Raw genomic sequence first — 19,621 nt, forward strand, 5'->3', positions numbered from 1 at the left:
GAGAAGCTGAGTGCTGCGGGAGGAGGGGGGCCGGGGGCGCTCTGGCAGGCAGAGGGCTGCTCTGCATATCTAACTACAAATAGAAGTTAGATGTGCTGTGTTTCTGCCGGAGCGCCCCCTAGCTGGCCGGGAGTGAGGCGCCCTGTGCAAGTGCACAGGTCGCACACCCCAAAGGCCGGCCCTGATAGGAAGCAATGTATCGTATATGTATAGATTAGCTGGCCTGGTATAGCTATGTGTGTGAAACTCATTATAGTTGTGTGTGTGGGAACCCATATGTATACTCATTCCCTTTTGTTATGTCAACTGTTCGGCCATAAACCTCCCCAGTAGTGTCAACATTGGAGGACACAGTTGTTGTTATTGCCCAAATGCATGTAGCTGTAATTGTACAACCACATTTTGCTTGATAAACATGTACAAGGCCTGGGAAACTTCCATTCATGGTCATCAGTGGTCTACATAGACATTTCTGGAAGCACATCACCCCCCCACCCAAACTTACTATAAAGATCGGGGGTATGTAGCTTCTAGTCAGCCTCAGCTGGGACCATGGAAGGAAGGTGCCCAGCACCCTGGAGGTCATCGAGCGAGATGGGTGTATATTAGTGCATAATATACAACGGGGCTCCCCATTTCATTGTGGAAGGAACAACCATGCATCTGTACATCTGTAACTGCAGCTAAGTATTGTTTTCTGTAATAAATCTCTTCTTTTTTCTATAAATCTGTGTGGTTATAGCCTTCTCCGACTAATATCAAAAGCAATCGGTTACAGGAGGCCTTCAGAAAGATGGTGAGGAATTACCTTACCTGACCATACCACCGTCCTTCCCGATCACTCTGCTACATACAACTACTGGGTTGCAAAGCTGGATACGTTTTACGCCTTGGAGGTACTGGGCTGCCCTGCCGCTAGCATGTTGTCAGAGCGGATGTTTAGTGAACCTGGTGGCATCATCACTGATAAACGCACCCGCCTGTCAACTGACAGCGCTGACAGGCAGACATTTATAAAATGATAAAGCCTAGACTTCACCTGAATTCAACTGCCCACCCTCAACATGAGGATTTTTCATATATCCTCTCCTACTCCTCCTCCTCCTTCAATTCTCAGCCAACAGCCTATTCTTGTTCCGCCATGCTTTTTCTGGCATGATTTTTGGGAGGCTCACCTGCTACCGCTTCTAACTTGGTCACTCTGTCCTTCACCGCCATGCTGTGTCTAGCATAATTTTTGGGAGGCTCACTTGCTACCTCACTTTTAATGGTTCTCTGTGTCCTCACCACCATGCTGTGTCTGGCATAATTTTTGGGAGGCTCACCTGCTACAGCTTCTACCTTGGTTACTGTTTGGCGTAATGGTGCGATTAGGCAGCCTCAGAGGCATCCATGCATGCTGCCCCTGCTGTTTCTTGTCCATTTCCATCATTTTCTGAGGTTGACAGGTTTTCACACAACCTTCCCTGTGTCGAGCTTGGGTCCCCTTCAAAAATGCTTGAGTTTCCCATTGATTTCAATGGGGTTTGTTACTCGAAACGAGCACCCAAGTATCGGGAGATATTTGTCTCGAGTAACGAGCACCCGAGCATTTTAGTACTCGCTCAGCACTAGTACATTCACTTCATTTTTGAGTCAAAAATACAGCCGTATTTTCAATGTAATAATGCGTTCCATTAAAATCATCGGTAAGCTGGCTGGCACTGCACACACCGTATAGAATACACTAACAACGTAACTAAATATGACCATCCAAATAATGAACATGAATGAATGAATGAATTATTATTTCTGCCTGATTATAACGGCTGTATTTGCCTTTATTTAACGTGATTGAACATATCTCTAAAGTTTCATTATTCCATGTACTTATTTCATATAACCGGGTGTATTGTGACAGATTGCAAATTTCAAAAGCGTGGAACGGCACAAATCATATGCGGTAGTGGGGAACGTGTTAGTCCTTCAACAGATGTCAGGTCCACATCAGTGACCCCCGGAGGGAAGCAGAAGGTAAATTTCTGCAGGAGACTTGTAAAAAACATAAAGAGCTCCATTTTTGCAAGTGTCTCACCAGCACAAGCTCTGCGACCTGCAAGGGAAAAATGATGATAGATTTGTATTTGCAGAACTGTATTCCTTTATACAGGGCCGGTTCACACTCAGTAAAAGTGGCGGGATTTCAAGCGGAGCCTGCACCACTTTTTCTCTGTGTGAACGGGCCCTAAGTAGTTGTCTGTCCCTTTAAATACATCTGGCCAGTCATTATTTTTAGGAAATCTGTCATTTGTTACATGCTTCCCGAACGACGAGACATCACGGCTGTCCCTGCCTTACAGAGGGAAGCAGCCTCACAGAGAGAAGGGGGTTTCGTCACACTGGGGGTCGGCGGGCCCGCTCCCAGTGCTTCATGCCCGTCAGGTTCTCAAAAATAGAGCGGCGCCAATCGTGAGATCTGGGCAAGGATTCAAAAAAAGGACTGCACCACCGGCATTCCCATGCCTGTTAATTTAAAAAGCCCATAGGGATGTACCTAGTGGTAAATTCGCTTTAATGCCACCCCAGGTAAGGCTAACTAGTTTTCTTCAAAGATCAATTTAAATCTGTTTTGCAATGTTTACATAGGCTGTTTTACTTCAGATGCCTAGTAACATATGTTACGCTGTGATTCTCCATAAAGTTTGAAGTAGCTTTTACACTTATGTGTATGACATTATGTGTGGGCGCCATTTTCTACATTTAGTATAAGATTTATATGATTGTATGATGTGGAGCATCCTGTTATACTTGTAGGATATACGTGATAGATTATATACCCTGCAGATTGTGTCTCATAAGTGGAGACCCTTATGACCTGGGGGAGGCTCAGTATTTTATTTTCTAGCCTGACACCCTGGTTGTAATATTTCTAGCGCTTATAATATACTAACCTGCAGAGAACGGCATGAAGGCGTCTTTCTTTGTAAAATTCCCCTTGGCGTCAAGAAAATGCTGTGGATAAAACTCATCAGGTTTCTCAAATTGTGTTTTGTCTTTCAATACCGAGGTCAGTACTGGCATAATATAGGTCCCCTGGATTTAAAAAAATATATAAATGACAATATCAAATATTGCATTGTGCGCTCTACACTAGACAAGTATTACTCCATTCCCAAGTTTGTAAAGGCTGCTGTATCATTCCCTGTCTGCATTTCTGCCTGTGGCAGGGCCGTAGGGAGGGGGGGGGGCAGCTGCCCCGGGTGTAAGGCGGGGGGGGGGGGAGAAAAGGGTGACACAAGGTCTCATTGAGAAGAGAGACAGGAGGAGCAGAACGGCCAGGAGGGGGCCGGGGACATGGCCCTGGAGAAAAGTGAAAGCGAAGCCTGTGGTGAGTGCTGCACAGATGATAGGGGGGCTTCTTAGGTTTCCCTCAGGTACAGGATGCCTATTAACCCCCTCCCCCTTGCACTTAGTGTCCTATGCTCCCCCCTATGTGAACGTGAACCTGCTCCTGCTGTAACATGGAAGCGGCCCAGGCACTGACAGGAGAGGAGCCTGGAGACATGGCAGCCTTATCCATGCACTGTTTCCAGGCTCCCCCCTTCTTCTCACAGTCCCGACTGCCAGGGCTGCTTCATGTTACAGCAGTGAGGAGGAGATAGGAGCCTGAACGCAGGGGAGGGGGGGTTAACCCATAAGTGCCCAACACTGCTGTCTGCACAGGTGGAGGGAGACTAAACAATGTCCTGTGATAATAGTGATCTCTATCTGTGCAGCCTGCAGTGCTGTGCAATGTACCAGTATGTCACCCCTGCTGGCTGTATCAGTATAACATACCTCCCAACTTTTGCAAAGAGCAAAGAGGGACATGTGCACCGTGGTCCCCATAGCCACGCCCCTATAGCGACCCTCCATAGCCACGCCCCCATAGCGACTCTCCATACCCCCCCAATAGTACCAAACATAGTATCCAAACCCCCACATAATGCCCCACATAGTATCCCATGCCCCCATATAGTGCCCCACATAGTATCCAATGCCCCATATAGTGCCCCACATTGTAGCCAATGCCTCCATATAGTGCCCCATATAGTAGCCAATGTCCCCATATAGTGCCCCACATAGTAGCCAATCCCCATACAGTGCCCCACATAGTAGCCAATCACCCCATATAGTGCACCACATAGTAGCCAATCCCGATATAGTGCCGCACATAGTAGCCAATCCCCATATAGTGCCCCGCATAGTAGCCAATCCCTGCATATAGTGCCCCACATAGTAGCCAATGCCCCCATATAGTGCCCCACATAGTAGCCAATGCCCCATAAAGTGCCCACATAGTAGCCAATGCCCCCATATATGCCCCACATAGTAGCCAATCCCCCATATAGTGCCCACATAGTAGCCAATCCCCCATATATGTCCCACCTAGTAGCCAATCCCCGATATAGTGCACACATAGTAGCCAATGCCCCCATATATGCCCCACATAGTAGCCAATCCCCCATATAGTGCCCACATAGTAGCCAATGCCCCCATATAGTGCCCCACATAGTAGCCAATCCCCCATATAGTGCCCACATAGTAGCCAATGCCCCCATATATGCCCCACATAGTAGCCAATGCCCCCATATAGTGCCCCACATAGTAGCCAATGCCCCCATATAGTGCCCCACATAGTAGCCAATCCCCCATATAGTGCCCCACATAGTAGCCAATGCCACCATATAGTGCCCACATAGCAGCCAATGCCCCCATATAGTGCCAAATATAGTAGCCAATCCCCCATATAGTGCCCCACATAGTAGCCAATGCCCCCATATATGCCTCACATAGTAGCCAATGCCCCCATATAGTGCCCCACATAGTAGCCAATCCACCATATAGTGCCCCACATAGTAGCCAATGCCCCATATAGTGCCCACATAGTAGCCAATGCCCCCATATATGCCCCACATAGTAGCCAATCCCCCATATAGTGCCCACATAGTAGCCAATCCCCCCATATATGTCCCACATAGTAGCCAATCCCCCATATAGTGCCCACATAGTAGCCAATGCCCCAAATAGTAGCCAATCCCCCATATAGTGCCCCACATAGTAGCCAATCCCCCATATAGTGCCCCACATACTAGCCAATCCCCCATATAGTGCCCACATAGTAGCCAATGCCCCCATATATGCCCCACATAGTAGCCAATCCCCCATATAGTGCCCACATAGTAGCCATTGCCCCATATATGCCCCAAATAGTAGCCAAAGCCCCCCATATAGTGCCCCACATAGTAGCCAATCCCCCATATAGTGCCCCACATAGTAGCCAATGCCACCATATAGTGCCCCACATAGTAGCCAATACCCCATATAGTGCCCACATAGTAGCCAATGCCCCCATATAGTGCCCCACATAGTAGCCAATGCCCCCATATAGCGCCCCACATAGTGGCCAATCCTCCCATTTGTGTGGCCCGGCCAGAAAAACAATAAACCAGTAACTCTCCTGTCCGCCGGTCCCAGCAGCTCCTCTTCGGCAGAGCACGCACTCCCATCATCCTCCGGGGCGGGCAGCGGGGTATACAGACACTGACTGTGCCGGAAGTGACCTGCAGCCTCTGTCATGAATTACCTCCGGCACAGTGTCTGTATACCCCGCTGCCCGCCCCGGAGGATGATGGGAGTGCGCGCTCTGCTAGGAGAGGAGCTGCTGGGACCGGCGGACAGGTAAGTTACTGGTTTATTGTTTTTTTTCGGTGGGGCCACATATAATGCGGGACACTGGGTGCCGTTCCGACACCGCGGGACAGCACCCCGAAAATGGGACTGTTCCGCGGAATCCGGGACAGTTAGGAGGTATGGTATAAGGAGGCTGGGGTATATACTGTATGGTGTATAAGGAGGCTGGGGTATATACTGTATGGTGTATAGGGAGGCTGGGGTATATACTGTAGGGTGTATAGGGAGGCTGGGGTATATACTGTATGGTGTATAAGGAGGCTGGGGTATATACTGTATGGTGTATAGGGAGGCTTGGGTATATACTGTATGGTGTATAGGGAGGCTGGGGTATATAATGTATGGTGTATAAGGAGGCTGGGGTATATACTGTATGGTGTATCAGTATAAGGAGGCTGGGATATATACTGTATGGTGTATAAAGAGGCTGTGGTATATACTGTATGGTGTATAGGGAGGCTTGGGTATATACTGTATGGCGTATAGGGAGGCTGGGGTATATACTGTATGGTGTATAAGGAGGCTGGGATATATACTGTATGGTGTATGATGTATCAGTATAAGGAGGCTGGGTTATATAATGTATGGTGTATCAGTATAAGAGGGCTGGGGTATATACTGTATGGTGTATCAGTATAAGGAGGCTGGGGTATATACTGTATGGTGTATCAGTATAAGGAGGCTGGGGTATATACTGTATGGTGTATCAGTGTAAGGAGGCTGGGGTATATACTGTATGGTGTATCAGTATAAGGAGGCTGGGGTATATAATGTATGGTGTATCAGTATAAGGAGGCTGGGGTATATACTGTATGGTGTATCAGTATAAGAGGGCTGGGGTATATACGGTATGGTGTATCAGTGTAAGGAGGCTGGGGTATATACTGTATGGTGTATCAGTATAAGAGGGCTGGGGTATATACTGTATGGTGTATCAGTATAAGGAGGCTGGGGTATATACTGTATGGTGTATCAGTATAAGGAGGCTGGGTATATACTGTATGGTGTATCAGTATAAGGAGGCTGGGGTATATACTGTATGGTGTATCAGTATAAGAAGGCTGGGGTATATAATGTATGGTGTATCAGTGTAAGGAGGCTGGGGTATATACTGTATGGTGTATCAGTATAAGGAGGCTGGGGTATATAATGTATGGTGTATCAGTATAAGGAGGCTGGGGTATATACTGTATGGTGTATCAGTATAAGGAGGCTGGGGTATATACTGTATGGTGTATCAGTATAAGAAGGCTGGGGTATATAATGTATGGTGTATCAGTGTAAGGAGGCTGGGGTATATACTGTATGGTGTATCAGTATAAGGAGGCTGGGGTATATAATGTATGGTGTATCAGTATAAGGAGGCTGGGGTATATAATGTATGGTGTATCAGTGTAAGGAGGCTGGGGTATATACTGTATGGTGTATCAGTATAAGGAGGCTGGGGTATATAATGTATGGTGTATCAGTATAAGGAGGCTGGGGTATATAATGTATGGTGTATCAGTATAAGGAGGCTGGGTATATAATGTATGGTGTATCAGTATAAGGAGGCTGGGTATATAATGTATGGTGTATCAGTATAAGGAGGCTGGGTATATAATGTATGGTGTATCAGTATAAGGAGGCTGGGGTATATAATGTATGGTGTATCAGTATAAGGAGGCTGGGTATATAATGTATGGTGTATCAGTATAAGGAGGCTTGGGTATGTTCTGTATGGTGTAACAGTATAAGGAGGCTGGGGTATATACTGTATGGTGTATCAGTATAAGGAGGCTGGGGTATATACTGTATAGTTTATCAGTATAAGAAGGCAAGGTTTGCTCACTGTGTTTCTGCTATATCCGACTAGTGAGTGTGCTGTATATGTGAAAGCGATGAAGTGTATTAAAGGGGTATCTCTATTTCAGCTTGTTATCGCCTAACTTTAGGTTTTAAATTAGAAGAAGATGACCTCCACCAATCCTGAGAACCCAGAAGGCTTTAGTGTGTGGCAGTATTATATTCTTCAGACTGCAGTATTAGCCAATGGAAAAAAAGGGGGGGGGGGGGGGGGGGGACGCCAAACTGATTCTTTGTCCTGGCTGCATTAAAAGCTAGCTATACCTCTGGCCTGTGGTATTGCTGTTAACACATAAGGATATGATGGAAGGAAGATGGAGACAGTAAGCATTGAAAATTCAGTAACTTTACAACTTCCTATTGGGTGAAATCATGCAAAACCAAACTGATTCTAGTACTATTAGTGATAACTCTATATTAGTACAATAAATGTTGGAGGTTAGACAAATCAGCAGATTAGACAAATCTGTAAGACTGTTCGTCTGATGGGTGGAGAGATCTTTTTATTACCGTTACACTCCAATACTTACACACTACATACACATAAAGGCTATGTTCACGTGACCCCGGGTGATCTTTCCGGCCGTGGAGCTCTGATGCGGGCCCATCAGCGCGCGCCTGCATCAGAGCTTTCCATAGCCCACAGTGAAGCAAGCGGCTGGAGCCGCTCGCTTCACTGTGTGAACTGACTGGTCTTTCTGCGGCCGGAATTCAGTGAATTCCTGCCGCAGAAAACTGACATGTCAGTTTTTTCCGGCGCCGCATGGGATCCCGGCCGGAGCGCATACGATGTGTGTACGCTCCGGCCGGGATCCCATTGCAAATAAGGCTATGTTCAACTCCTCAAAACTACGGCCGTAGTTCTGTAGCGAGAACTACGGCCGTAGTTTTACGTAGTGTAAACATAGCCAAAAACTGTATGCACACTTATATTATATGTAATTTAGAGATTTCTTATTACTCTACTATTATGCAACTATAACAAAAGTAGTAATTTGCATAAGAGTCACTGGGTGTCCACACGTAAACAAACTTGGTAATAAATCTTGCACAGTATATTCTATACCTGCACAGATCATGCCTTTTACTTACTTGTGGTATACTATATCCCTTAAAGGTGACATCTTTAGCTGTTTTACGACTCACACTTAGAGGAGCAATGTCGGAGAACCTCTGGATTTCACTTATTACTGCATGGGTAAAGGGCATGTGTCCTCGGTGACTGTACATGGGCTGTGCCAATCCAATGACTCTTGAAATCTCTTCTTGGACCTTTTCTATGTAGCAAAAGAACAATAGTTAGAAATCGGGAAGTTTAATAAATTGTGTAGATCCAAAACACCATCTATATCAAGGTGGAGCCCATAAGCTTCAGGAATTCACGTACAGCGTACAGACAAGTTTCCGCCTCTACCGGTCCAAGAACCTGGTATCAAACTTATAGAAGAACTGGTGGAAGGTACCTACAGGCAAGGATAAAATGGAAGGGTTGTTTTTTAATAAAATTCAGCACAATGCCTTTCGAGGATTATTCGAGTTCTGCATGACATAAATTTAACAACTATTCCTGGACAGGTGGAGGCAAAACTTGCTATATCTTTATGCTTTGGGCAGTTTTATACCCAGAACATGAACATGATAGCTCCAGATGAGGGTCCACCGATAGCACTACATAAATTTCTATCTTACCCCCCTAAGATAATGGCACATGCAGGTCCCATGTTTTCTTTTTTCTTGTTTCACATCATTTGTCTAGAATTTTACTTGTTACATTTGTGTACATTGATACTGTTAGTGATTTAGACACGTCTAGGGCTACTGGAGAACACTGAAGAAAAAGTCATATTATCCATATAGAACTACCTTGTTTCCCCGGAAATAAGACATCCCCTGAAAATAAGACCTAGTACAGGTTTTCCGAATCGCTAAATATAAGGCCTCCCCTGAAAGTAAGACCTAGCAAAGTTTTTGTTTGGAGGCATGCCTGCAGAACAGACCAGCAGGGCATGCAGAGGTCTTTTTAGCCCGCCATCATTGTCCCTTACCTTCACCATCCGTTGCAGAGCAGTTGCATGCAGGATATGAAGACCCTCACCTGCCGTCAAACCAGATGTTTCCTTCCATGACAGCTTCTTCTTAATATGCAGGCAAGGCATCAAGAGGTCCGTCGCCTGCCGCTATCCCTACTGTCCCCTACCGCCAGATGTAAAGCTGCACACAGTCTGCCGTTTTCCCATTGCCTGTCATCATACCGTAAGCTGTCCCTGCTCTACAGTATGAGTGTGCTGTTGTTAGCTCCCCCTGGTGGCCGGAAGCCACAATACTGTACACTCTGTCCCTGCTGTGCACGTGACACGGTATGGCTGCTGGGCTCTAGTATTAAAAATGATGGAAACTCTTTAACCCCTAGACGACCCAGGGCGTATAGTTACGCCATGGAAGTCTGTCCCCAGACGACCTAGGGCGTAACTGTACGCCCTGGGCGTTTCTCCCGCTATGAAGCGTGCTCCGGAGCGGAGCACGCTTCATAGCAGGTGGGGGCCGGCTGCAATCAGCAGCCGGGACCTCACCGGTAATGACACGCTGCAGCTATCGCGCTGCCGCGTGTCATTAACTCCTTAAGCGGCGCGACCGCGGCGTTTAAGTGTAAGTGACAGGGGGAGTCCCCTGTCACTTACCGATCGGGACCCCCGCAGTGTGACTGCGGGGGTCCCGATCGGTAAAACGGACTGCCGGAGGTCTCTTACCTGCCTCCGTGCGGTCCGATCGGCGATCTGCTACACTGAGCCTGCACAGGCAGGCTCAATGAGCAGATCGCCAATAACACTGATCAATGCTATGCCTATGGCATAGCATTCATCAGTGTAGAAATCAGACTAATGTATGTACAAGTCCCCCAAAGGGACTTCAAAAGTGTAAAAAAAAAAAAGTTAAAAACACTAACACACTACCCCAAAACCCCTCCCCCAATAAAAGTTGAAATCACCCCCCTTTCCCATTATATAAATAAAACATATAAAAATAAATAAATAGATAAACATATAATATACCGTAGCGTGCGTAATTGTCCGATCTATTAAAATATAACAAGAGTCATTGTGATCGGTAAACGGCGTACACGAAAAGAGGGAAAAAGGTGCGCGGATTACCGATTTTATGTTACATTATATATATAAAAAAATTAATAAAAAGTGATCAAAACGTCCGATCTTCACAAATATGGTATTAATAAAAACTAGAGATCATGGCGGAAAAAATGACACCCCATACAGCCCCGTAGGTGAAAAAATAAAACCGTTATAAGCGTCACAATAGGCCCATTTTATTTATAATTAATTGCCAAAAAAAAGGATTTCATTTAAAAAAAATATATAACATTAGAGAATCTGTGTAAACCTGCATATGGTTGTGTTCGGACTGACCTATAGAGTAATGGTATCATGTCGCTTTTACCATATAGTGCATTACGTAGACACAGGAACCCCCCAAACGTTACCATATTGCATTCTTTTTTGCGATTTCACCAATTTATATCTTCATAAATAATATATTTGGGATTCCATCATACATGTTATGGTAAAATGAATGACGCCATTACAAAGTACAACTATTCCTGTAACAAATAAGCCCTTACATGGCCTGTAGATAGAAAACTGAGAGTGCTAGAGCTCTTAGAAGGGGAGGAGGGAAAAACGGAAACACTAAGATCAAAATTTGCGCGGTCCACTGGGTCATTTTGGGCCTGGTCCTCAAAGGGTTAAAGTGTCACTGTCGTGAAATTTTTTTTTGCAGAAATCAATAGTACAGGCGATTTTAAGAAACTTTGTCATTGGGTTTATTAGCCGAAAAATGCATTTTTATCATGAAAAAGCAGTTTGAAGCTTTCCCCCCGTCTTCATTGTTCTCCTATGGAGAGAGCTAAAGAAAATACCAAAACAGGACAACAAAGAGTTAATCTACAAATCCCTCACCCGTTATCTCTTCTGACCATCACCAGTGACCTGTCTGAGCTCAGATTACAGCTGTCACCCAGCTCCGTGCCTGTAATCCTCTGATATCTGCTTTCTGCTGCCGGCTAACTCCCTCCTTCCTCCTCCCCCCTCCCCTCTCCCTAGAGCAGACAGGGTACGACTCCTGCAACAAGTCACAATTTTCAGATTTTTTGAAGTGGATGAAAAAGAGGAAGGAGGGGGGGACCTGGGAAAAGGCTTTTTACATGCAGATAATGGCAGATTTGGCTAATAAACCCAATTACAAAGTTTCTTAAAATCGCCTGGACTATTTATTTCTGCAAAAAAAAAAAAAAAAAAAACGACAGTGACTCTTTTAAAAAAAAGAAGATAATGGATCATCTAAAAATCAGCAATTTGATGGGTCCAAACCAGCATGGCTTTACTGCAGGTCGATCATGTAAAATCTCATTGATTTCTTTGATTATGTCACAAAAGTGCTGGATGAAGGTGCCATAGATTTTGTCTATCTTCAGCAAAGCCTTTGATACAGTTCTCCATAAAGAGCTGATAGAGAAGTTAGAGAAAATTGGACTTAATCCCTGAAGAGCTCAATGGACTTGTTGTTTGCTGAAGGATAGATATCAGTGGGTTGTTGTTAATGGTGTATATTCCGAGCAGAGACTGGTTACAAGTGGTGTGCCACAAAGGTCTGTTCTAGGTCACCTATTCTTTCTAATAAGTTTGTAAGTGACATAGGAAACGGTTTGGTAGGTAAGGATAGTGACATAGAAGAAGGTTTGGTAGGTAAGGTTTGTCTGTTTGCTGCAATAGGGTTGATATTCCTGGAGGTGTCAGTAATATGTGGTCCAAACAATGGAAATTGCAGTTCAATGTTTCCAAATGTAAAATAATGCACTTGGGGAAGAGGAATCCTCTATCCAAGTATCATATCGGCAGTATGGTGTTAGCAAAGACTGCAGGGAAGAAGGATTTAGGGTTAATGATTTCCGACAACGTTAAAAGTCAGCAGTGCGACCAGGTGGTGGGGAAAGCAAATTGCATGCTGTAGACAGTAGCTAGAGTTATAACCAATAGCAAGAGGGAGATTGTGATCCTGCTGTATAGAGCTCTAGTTAGACTACATCTGGAATACTGTGCCCAGTTCTGAAGACCTCACCTAAAAAAGGATATTGATAAAATAGAACAGGTCCAAAGACGGGCTGCAAAAATGGTGGACGGCGTCTGGCATGACTGGGTTCTTCCAACTCACTTTAATGAACTGTTAGCACCCAGATCCCCACCAGTCAAAACTTGACAAGTCCCTACGGCACATCAGAAGATTTTTTTCAATGACAGTGTCATGAGCCGGGAGCGCCAATGGCATCCCTAGCAGTCAGCCTGGTTGGTGGAGGCCCGACGGTGGTTTCTTTTGATGTGGCTGTAGCAGGGGTTTCACCGCCCCCTGCTGATCTCCATCACATCTGCTTGATTTATGCACTGGCTGACTGCAAGCACCACCAGTCAGAAGTCTTATCTGGCCTGGAGCTAGGACTCCAGGCTCCATAAGTATCCTCCCCCTACCTCTGTTCCTTGCCTGAAATAAAGCCTAGTTTACTAGTGTATTTTGATCTAGCATTCCTGCCTGCATTATGTACTTTGTATTCTGACTTTGGACTTTGGCTATTCTTTTGGATCACGTTTTGTACAGCACCGCCCTCGTTGCTGACTTGGACCTCTGACTCTGCTGTATTGTGTTACATTTGTCATTATTCCATGTTCACACTTATTAAGGATTAGGGACCGTCGACCAGTTGTCCACTGCCATTAGGGCTGTTGAGGCAATTAGGCAGGGACAGCGCAAGCTTCAGGGCTGCACCTGTCTATTGTCTTCCTGGTCCCATATCCTGACAGACAGGAACACATTATTTAGCATTCCAGTGTTGAGTTAGTCGGAGGTTTTGGGAGAGTACTATGGAGTAGGGTAAGGAGCTGAGACCAAAAATATGCAGCCAGCCGGTACTGGTTACATATTACAGTGAACAGTTGCTGATAGTTGCCAAGATTGAAGAAAACTTTCATCCTGGCAGCCTGACCCCTAAATTACACAGTCAGTAGCAACAGTGACATCTACTTGGTTAGGTGTCATGGATGTGGCTTCTGGAAGTCAAGAATAAAAATAAATCAATAAATAAATTAACCTAGTTATTATGTTGTTGAGGCAAAGGGTTTGGTTCAAAAGAATCTGTTATCACTTTCATGCTGCCCAAACCAGGTGTCATTAGAGGTGTCACCAGTTTTGATTGATAGATTTCTCTCTAGGTAGGGATCTATCAATCAAGGCAGGGCAGGAAGAAGCATGAAAGTAAGAGCCCTATTACATAGAGCAATAATCAGCCGAATCAAGCCAATCCAGGCGATTACCACTCTGTGTAATAGATACAGAGATCAGCCAATGAAATGCTCATCGGCTGATCATTTCTTTAGGTTTTGACTAGAGATGAGCGAACCTCGAGCATGCCCGAGTCCATCCGAACCCGAACTTTTAGCATTTGATTAGCGGTGGCTGCTAAAGTTGGATAAAGCCCTAAGGCTATGTGGAAAACATGGGTATAGTCATTGGCTGTATCCATGTTTTCCAGACAACCTTAGAGCTTTATCCAAGTTTAGCAGCCCCAGCTTATCAAATGCCGATCGTTCGAGTTCGGATGGACTCAAACCCGAACCCGGTTCGCTCATCTCTAGTTTTGACCTAAAATCATCTGGTGTTGGCTGCGCATTGCTACGTATAAAAGCGATGCACGGCCGACATCTAATGATTGAATAAACTTTTCATACATTACCTCTCCATGCTCTTAATCTTCACCTGCCCTCTGCTTACTTCCCGCCAACACCCATTGCAGCTTCTCTGAGCTGACCGGCCGCTCAGCCAATCACTGGCTGGCACTACCGCAACCATTGTCTGAGCTGCCTGTCAGCTCAGAGAAGTTGCAGCGTGCGGTACGGGGAGGCAAGCACAAGGCAGCTGAAGCCAAGGAGCATGGAGAGGTAATGTATGAACAATTTGAGGAAAGGGCTGCATGGACATCTCTTACGATGTCCATACAGACCTTGTTAAACCATAATTGAGCTGTGTAATAGGCTCATTTAATGAGCGCTAATCTAGCAGATTGGCACTCATTTCCATCACTGATCAGGCCGTCACCATGTAATAGGACCATAATGTCAGGATCTCTTTACAGTGCACACACTGGTATTTTCCAATATGTTAGTCAATCACATACAGAGACATGTTGTAATTAGTGATGATCGAACAGTAAACCTCGAACCTCGAACTGTAGTGACGTTCGGTTCGAAGTTTGATTCAAACTCGAACTCAAACCCCATTAAAGTCAATGGGAAATGTTCGGGTTAATTTTGACACCTATATGTAGTATGAGAAACTGTAGTTATCATCCAGAAGAGTAAACTGGAAACATGGAACAACTTATAGGCTGAAATTTGGCTTTAAGAATGAAAGGGGGGGGGGGGGGGGGGGTAGAAAACTGCTACAGATAAATACAGATAACTTGATAACTTGAAATTCGAATTTTAATAGCTCACGATATTCGAATGTTTGAATGAATATTGAATCCCATTATAGTCTATGGGAGAAAAATACTTGGGAACTCCTCTGTATGAAACATCGATACATTTAACAGATGAAGAGATTATGTTAAAAAGATTTGTTCTGCAATTCAGACTGTCAAATATGGGCTCTGTACCCACTCAGGATACATTTAACCACCAACTCCTCTGTACAAAACATCGATACAGATGTTGAGATTGATTTTTCAAAAAATTATTCAGCAATATAAACTGACCAAAATGGTTTTTTTAGCAACTCAGGAAAAATTTGACCACCAACTCTCTGTATCAAACATTGATTCATCTAACAGATGTTGAGATTGATTTTTCTAAAAATTATTCAGCGATATAAACAGATTTTATATTTTATAGATTATTATTATTATTATTATTGTTTTGCAATGCAGACTGACAAAAATGGGCTTTTTGCCCACTGAGAAAAAATTTAACCACCAACTCCTCTGTACCAAAGATTGATTAATCTAACAGACGTTTTACATTAATTTAAGAAAAAATTATTCTCCAATGCAGACTGACTAAAGTGGGCTTTTTACCCACTCCTGAAAAATTGGTACCATTGGTGGCAGCAAGAAGAGCCCAGCGGCGAAGACGGAGGTTGCGGTTTAACTAAATTAGGTAGCAGAACATGGCAGGAGAGATGGAGGCATTTAAAAAATATCCCTTTGGAGGCCTACAAAGAGGATGAGGAGAAAGAGGTGTATGCAGTGCGCATCAAAATCATACAGGTGTATTTTTCCTAATTACATTCAGCTGTAACACTTGGAACACTAGCTGTCGGCAGCAGTAGAATCCAATTTTTAGAAGCAGCAGGCATGGGAACTATAGACGTGAGATGTAGTGTAATGGAAACGTGTATTTCACATTTCCAAGAAGCCATGCTACAGTTTACTAGTCAGTGACACCAGCAACCGGGGCAACAAAATGGTCAGAGATCCACGCTTGAGTCATTTTTATAAATGTCAAACTATCCACATTGTCAGTGGATAGACGGATACGTTTGTCAGTTATCAACCTCCCAGCTGTGCTGAATGTGCGTTCCGAGATAACACTGGCTGCTGGGCAAGATTACACTTCTATGGCATGTCAAGTAAGCTCAGGCAATTCATCCAGTTTGGACACCCAGAAGTTGAATGGGTCAAGACTAAGTCCCAAAACATTGATGTTAAGGCGCAGATAGTCATAAACCATGGTCTTAAGGTGGTCTCTGTGTGTCATAATGATGCCTTGCCGGCATTGGTGAGGTGATAAAAATTGATTGCCAAATGTCACCCAGTAAGGTTCTGCCACACCGCCTGCTGCTACTGCGGCTACTGGTGATTCTACTGCTGATGCTGTTCCGCTGTGACATTAGAATGTGAAGATCCAAAAGATGTCTTGAGTTGGTCAATGAGCACTGTCTTAAAATCCTGCATTGTATCAATTTCTGTGGTTGAAAGGAAATTTCTCACTTTGGTCTTGTAACGTGGATCAAGGAGGGTTGCCACCCAGTAATCGCTGTTCATTTTTATTGCGTGGATCATGTTGGAAGTAATGTAGCATCCAAGCACTCATGTGTGAGATGCTACCGGGATCTCCCAAGCCTCTAGGTTGAGGGGTACTATCAGGATCTTCCTCCTCTTCTTCTTCCTCCTCTTCCACCTCCTCCTCCTCCCCTTGTAATCGGTGCAAACCTCTTACCAGTGAAAGGGAATCAGTACCGGTGGTGTCCACCTCTACCTCCTCATCCTCCTCCACTTCTTCCTCCTGACCGTCCCCAGAGGCCTAGCTAGCCTCATGCGCTCTACCGTGGGAGCTGTACCGCCGGTCTGCACCTGCCCCCGACCTACAATCAGGTTGGTTCATTCTCCGGTGAGTAAGTTTCTATGCCTGTCTCCTCCTCTTCCTCCCCCTCCCCCTCCTCCATCACTGCTGAGATCTGCTGCCGCAGAGTGCCTGACGCTTGTTCCAGTAAAAATATCACCAGAACGGTGATGCTGATAAGGGCATCGTCTTGACTGACCATTTTGGTGGCCTCTTCAAAACTGGCAAGGATGGTGCACAGATCTTTCACCTGTCTCCACTCTCTATGAGTGAACACCCCGAGGTCCGCACCACTGCTAGTAAGGCCATAATCGCATTACACTGCTGCCACAACTGCTGGAGCATGTAGAGCGTGGAATTCCAGCATGTTGCCACATCACAGATCAGACGGTTGACGGGGAGGCCCAGATCCCGTTGCAACGATGCCAGTCGTGCCGAAGCAGGGTGCGAACGTCGGAAGTGGGAGCCTTCTTCAGGATACTGTCAACACCAGGGTAGCACAACCAGGTTCATGACTTGTGCCAGACAAGGCACGTGCGTAAGTCTGCCGATCTTAAGGGCAGCAAGGAGATTGCTCCCGTTGTCGCACACCCCCTTACCTGGTGACATCTTCTTAGCACCCAGCCAGTGGTCGGTCTGAGCAGAGCCCTCCACAGCTCTTGACCTGTGTGTTGACAGTCTCCAAGAAAAATTCATTTAAGAACGGCCTGGTTTCTCTTAGCACGTGATGCTACCTGTCGAGGTTGGGGATCCTGTCTGTGCACCATCCCAGCGGTTTTGGAGACTGTCGACAGAGACCCAGAGGCACCAAAGGCAGTGTCAGCCACCAAAGTCACCCAGTGAGCAGTCAGGGATATGTAACGACCTTGACCGTGCTTACTGGTCCATGTGTCTGTTGTCAGATGGACCTTGGTAGACACAGATGCAGCTAACGCGCTTGAGATATTTTCTGCAATGTGCTGGGCCAGGGCAGGGACAGCTTTTCTTGCAAAGAAATACCTGCTAGGCATCTGATACTGGGGACATGCCAGGGCCAGAGACCCCTACACCTCAGCAATGATGTTTCTGCTCTGCATTGAATGGCTGGCAAAAAAGGCGCTCGAACGCTAACTTGAACAAACAATAAAATGTTTGGTTTGGTTCGAGTCCGAGAAATCAGTTCAATAGTTCGATCAACACTAGATGTAATATGACCAAGACTTGAGACAAAGGACATATTCATCTCAGCTTCTCCTGTACCTTGTACCTCTGGATATTTCATCATCAGAAGAAGTCCCCAGCGCAGTGTGGTAGACGTTGTCTCCATTCCTGCCGAAAACAGGTTTCTTACCAATACTGTTAGATTCTCATTATGGAAATAAGATTGGGAGTTTCCTGCTTCCTGAATAATAAATCCACATATAAGGTAAGTAAGCAGCTGCTCATTTTACGTATTTTCATAAAATATTATACAGTAGAAGCCGGTGGTCTACATTGTAGAAATATTGTGAATCAGGCCCCGTTGAGCATAAGCTGCTTTGGGTGATCTCATTCTCTGATGGTGCCCAATGATTGTATGGTTGGATCCCATCCCTAATGTCCACTATTGAGAGTCATAAAATAAGTCCCACCAAACACTATGAAGTATACAACCTATATAACCCACACTTGTATGAAGACACAGGTTCTCCACCACATAACACCCAACAACTTACTTTACCTCTTTTTGTTTTACAAGGAATACATCAATTAAACTTCTTTGATCATTTTCATCCAAGTTCTTCAGATGTTCCACAAATGTTTTTCGGATAAAGTCAAATAATTCGTTCATATTTCTTTCAATTGTTTTGTGACTACCAGGGAAAATCCAGAGGAATGGGAAGACATTAACAAGCTGTGAAAATAATTGTAACAGGTTGTGATGAGTGAGATTTACTTTTCATATTCACTTTCTGGCAAAAACGTCAACTTACATTTGGTAAGAATATATACTGTATACAGTGGGGAAAATGAGTTTTTGATAAATTGACGACTTTCCAAGAAGATACATAAGAAAGACAGAACTTAAAGGAGAAGTCCGGTGGATTATAAAATCCTACAGCCATCAGGGGAGAAATTGATTACAAATAGTAACTCACCTCTCCCCATGCCCTGTGAGCGGCGGAGGTGGCCATTGGACCCCCGCCCGGCTCCAGGAACTCTGGAACTGACACTTCACCCCCGGCTGATGGACTGACCACTCAACCAGTCAGTGACTGGGGCAGGACACTACTCCAGGCACTGATGGGCTGAGTAGCCAGTCTATCAGCCAGAATAGGCCTTGAGTTGTGACGTCATCATCGCAGTATGGGGAGAAGTAAGTTACTGCTTGTAATCAATTTCCCCCCTGCCCCTGTCGGCTGCAGGGTTTTATGATCCACCAGACATCTCCTTTAATATTTGTTTCATAAACCTTTGTTTTCAATTACAGAGGTCAGATGTTTCCTGTAGTCCTGTAGTTCTTGACCAAGTTTGCACACACTGCAAACTCCATTTCTTCAGACAGATCTTCTTTAAGTTTCAGGTCTTATCTGACCACATGACCTTTTCCAATGCCTCCTCTGGATCATCCAGATGGTCATTGGCAAACTTCGAATGGGCCTGGACATATGCTGACGTGAGCAGGGGGACCTTGCGTGCCCTGCAGG

At 45.1% G+C, this 19,621-nt stretch overlaps 2 protein-coding genes across 2 annotated transcripts in view; both read right to left on the bottom strand.

The window, feature by feature from the left end:
* The window catches only part of LOC138795290 (cytochrome P450 2K6-like), a 53,631-nt gene that overhangs the window by 28,110 nt on the left and 5,900 nt on the right, over nt 1-19,621 (bottom strand). The gene's annotated exons all lie outside the window — the stretch shown is intronic.
* Nucleotides 1,801-18,765, bottom strand: LOC138794592 (cytochrome P450 2K6-like). Its single transcript, XM_069973355.1, is given in 5 exon segments — nt 1,801-2,092; nt 2,931-3,072; nt 8,650-8,834; nt 18,195-18,336; nt 18,643-18,765. Coding segments are annotated over 5 exon segments (774 nt in total). The 3' UTR covers nt 1,801-1,910.

This window comes from Dendropsophus ebraccatus, chromosome 6 (genome assembly GCF_027789765.1).
Source record: "Dendropsophus ebraccatus isolate aDenEbr1 chromosome 6, aDenEbr1.pat, whole genome shotgun sequence".
NCBI lineage: Eukaryota > Metazoa > Chordata > Amphibia > Anura > Hylidae > Dendropsophus > Dendropsophus ebraccatus.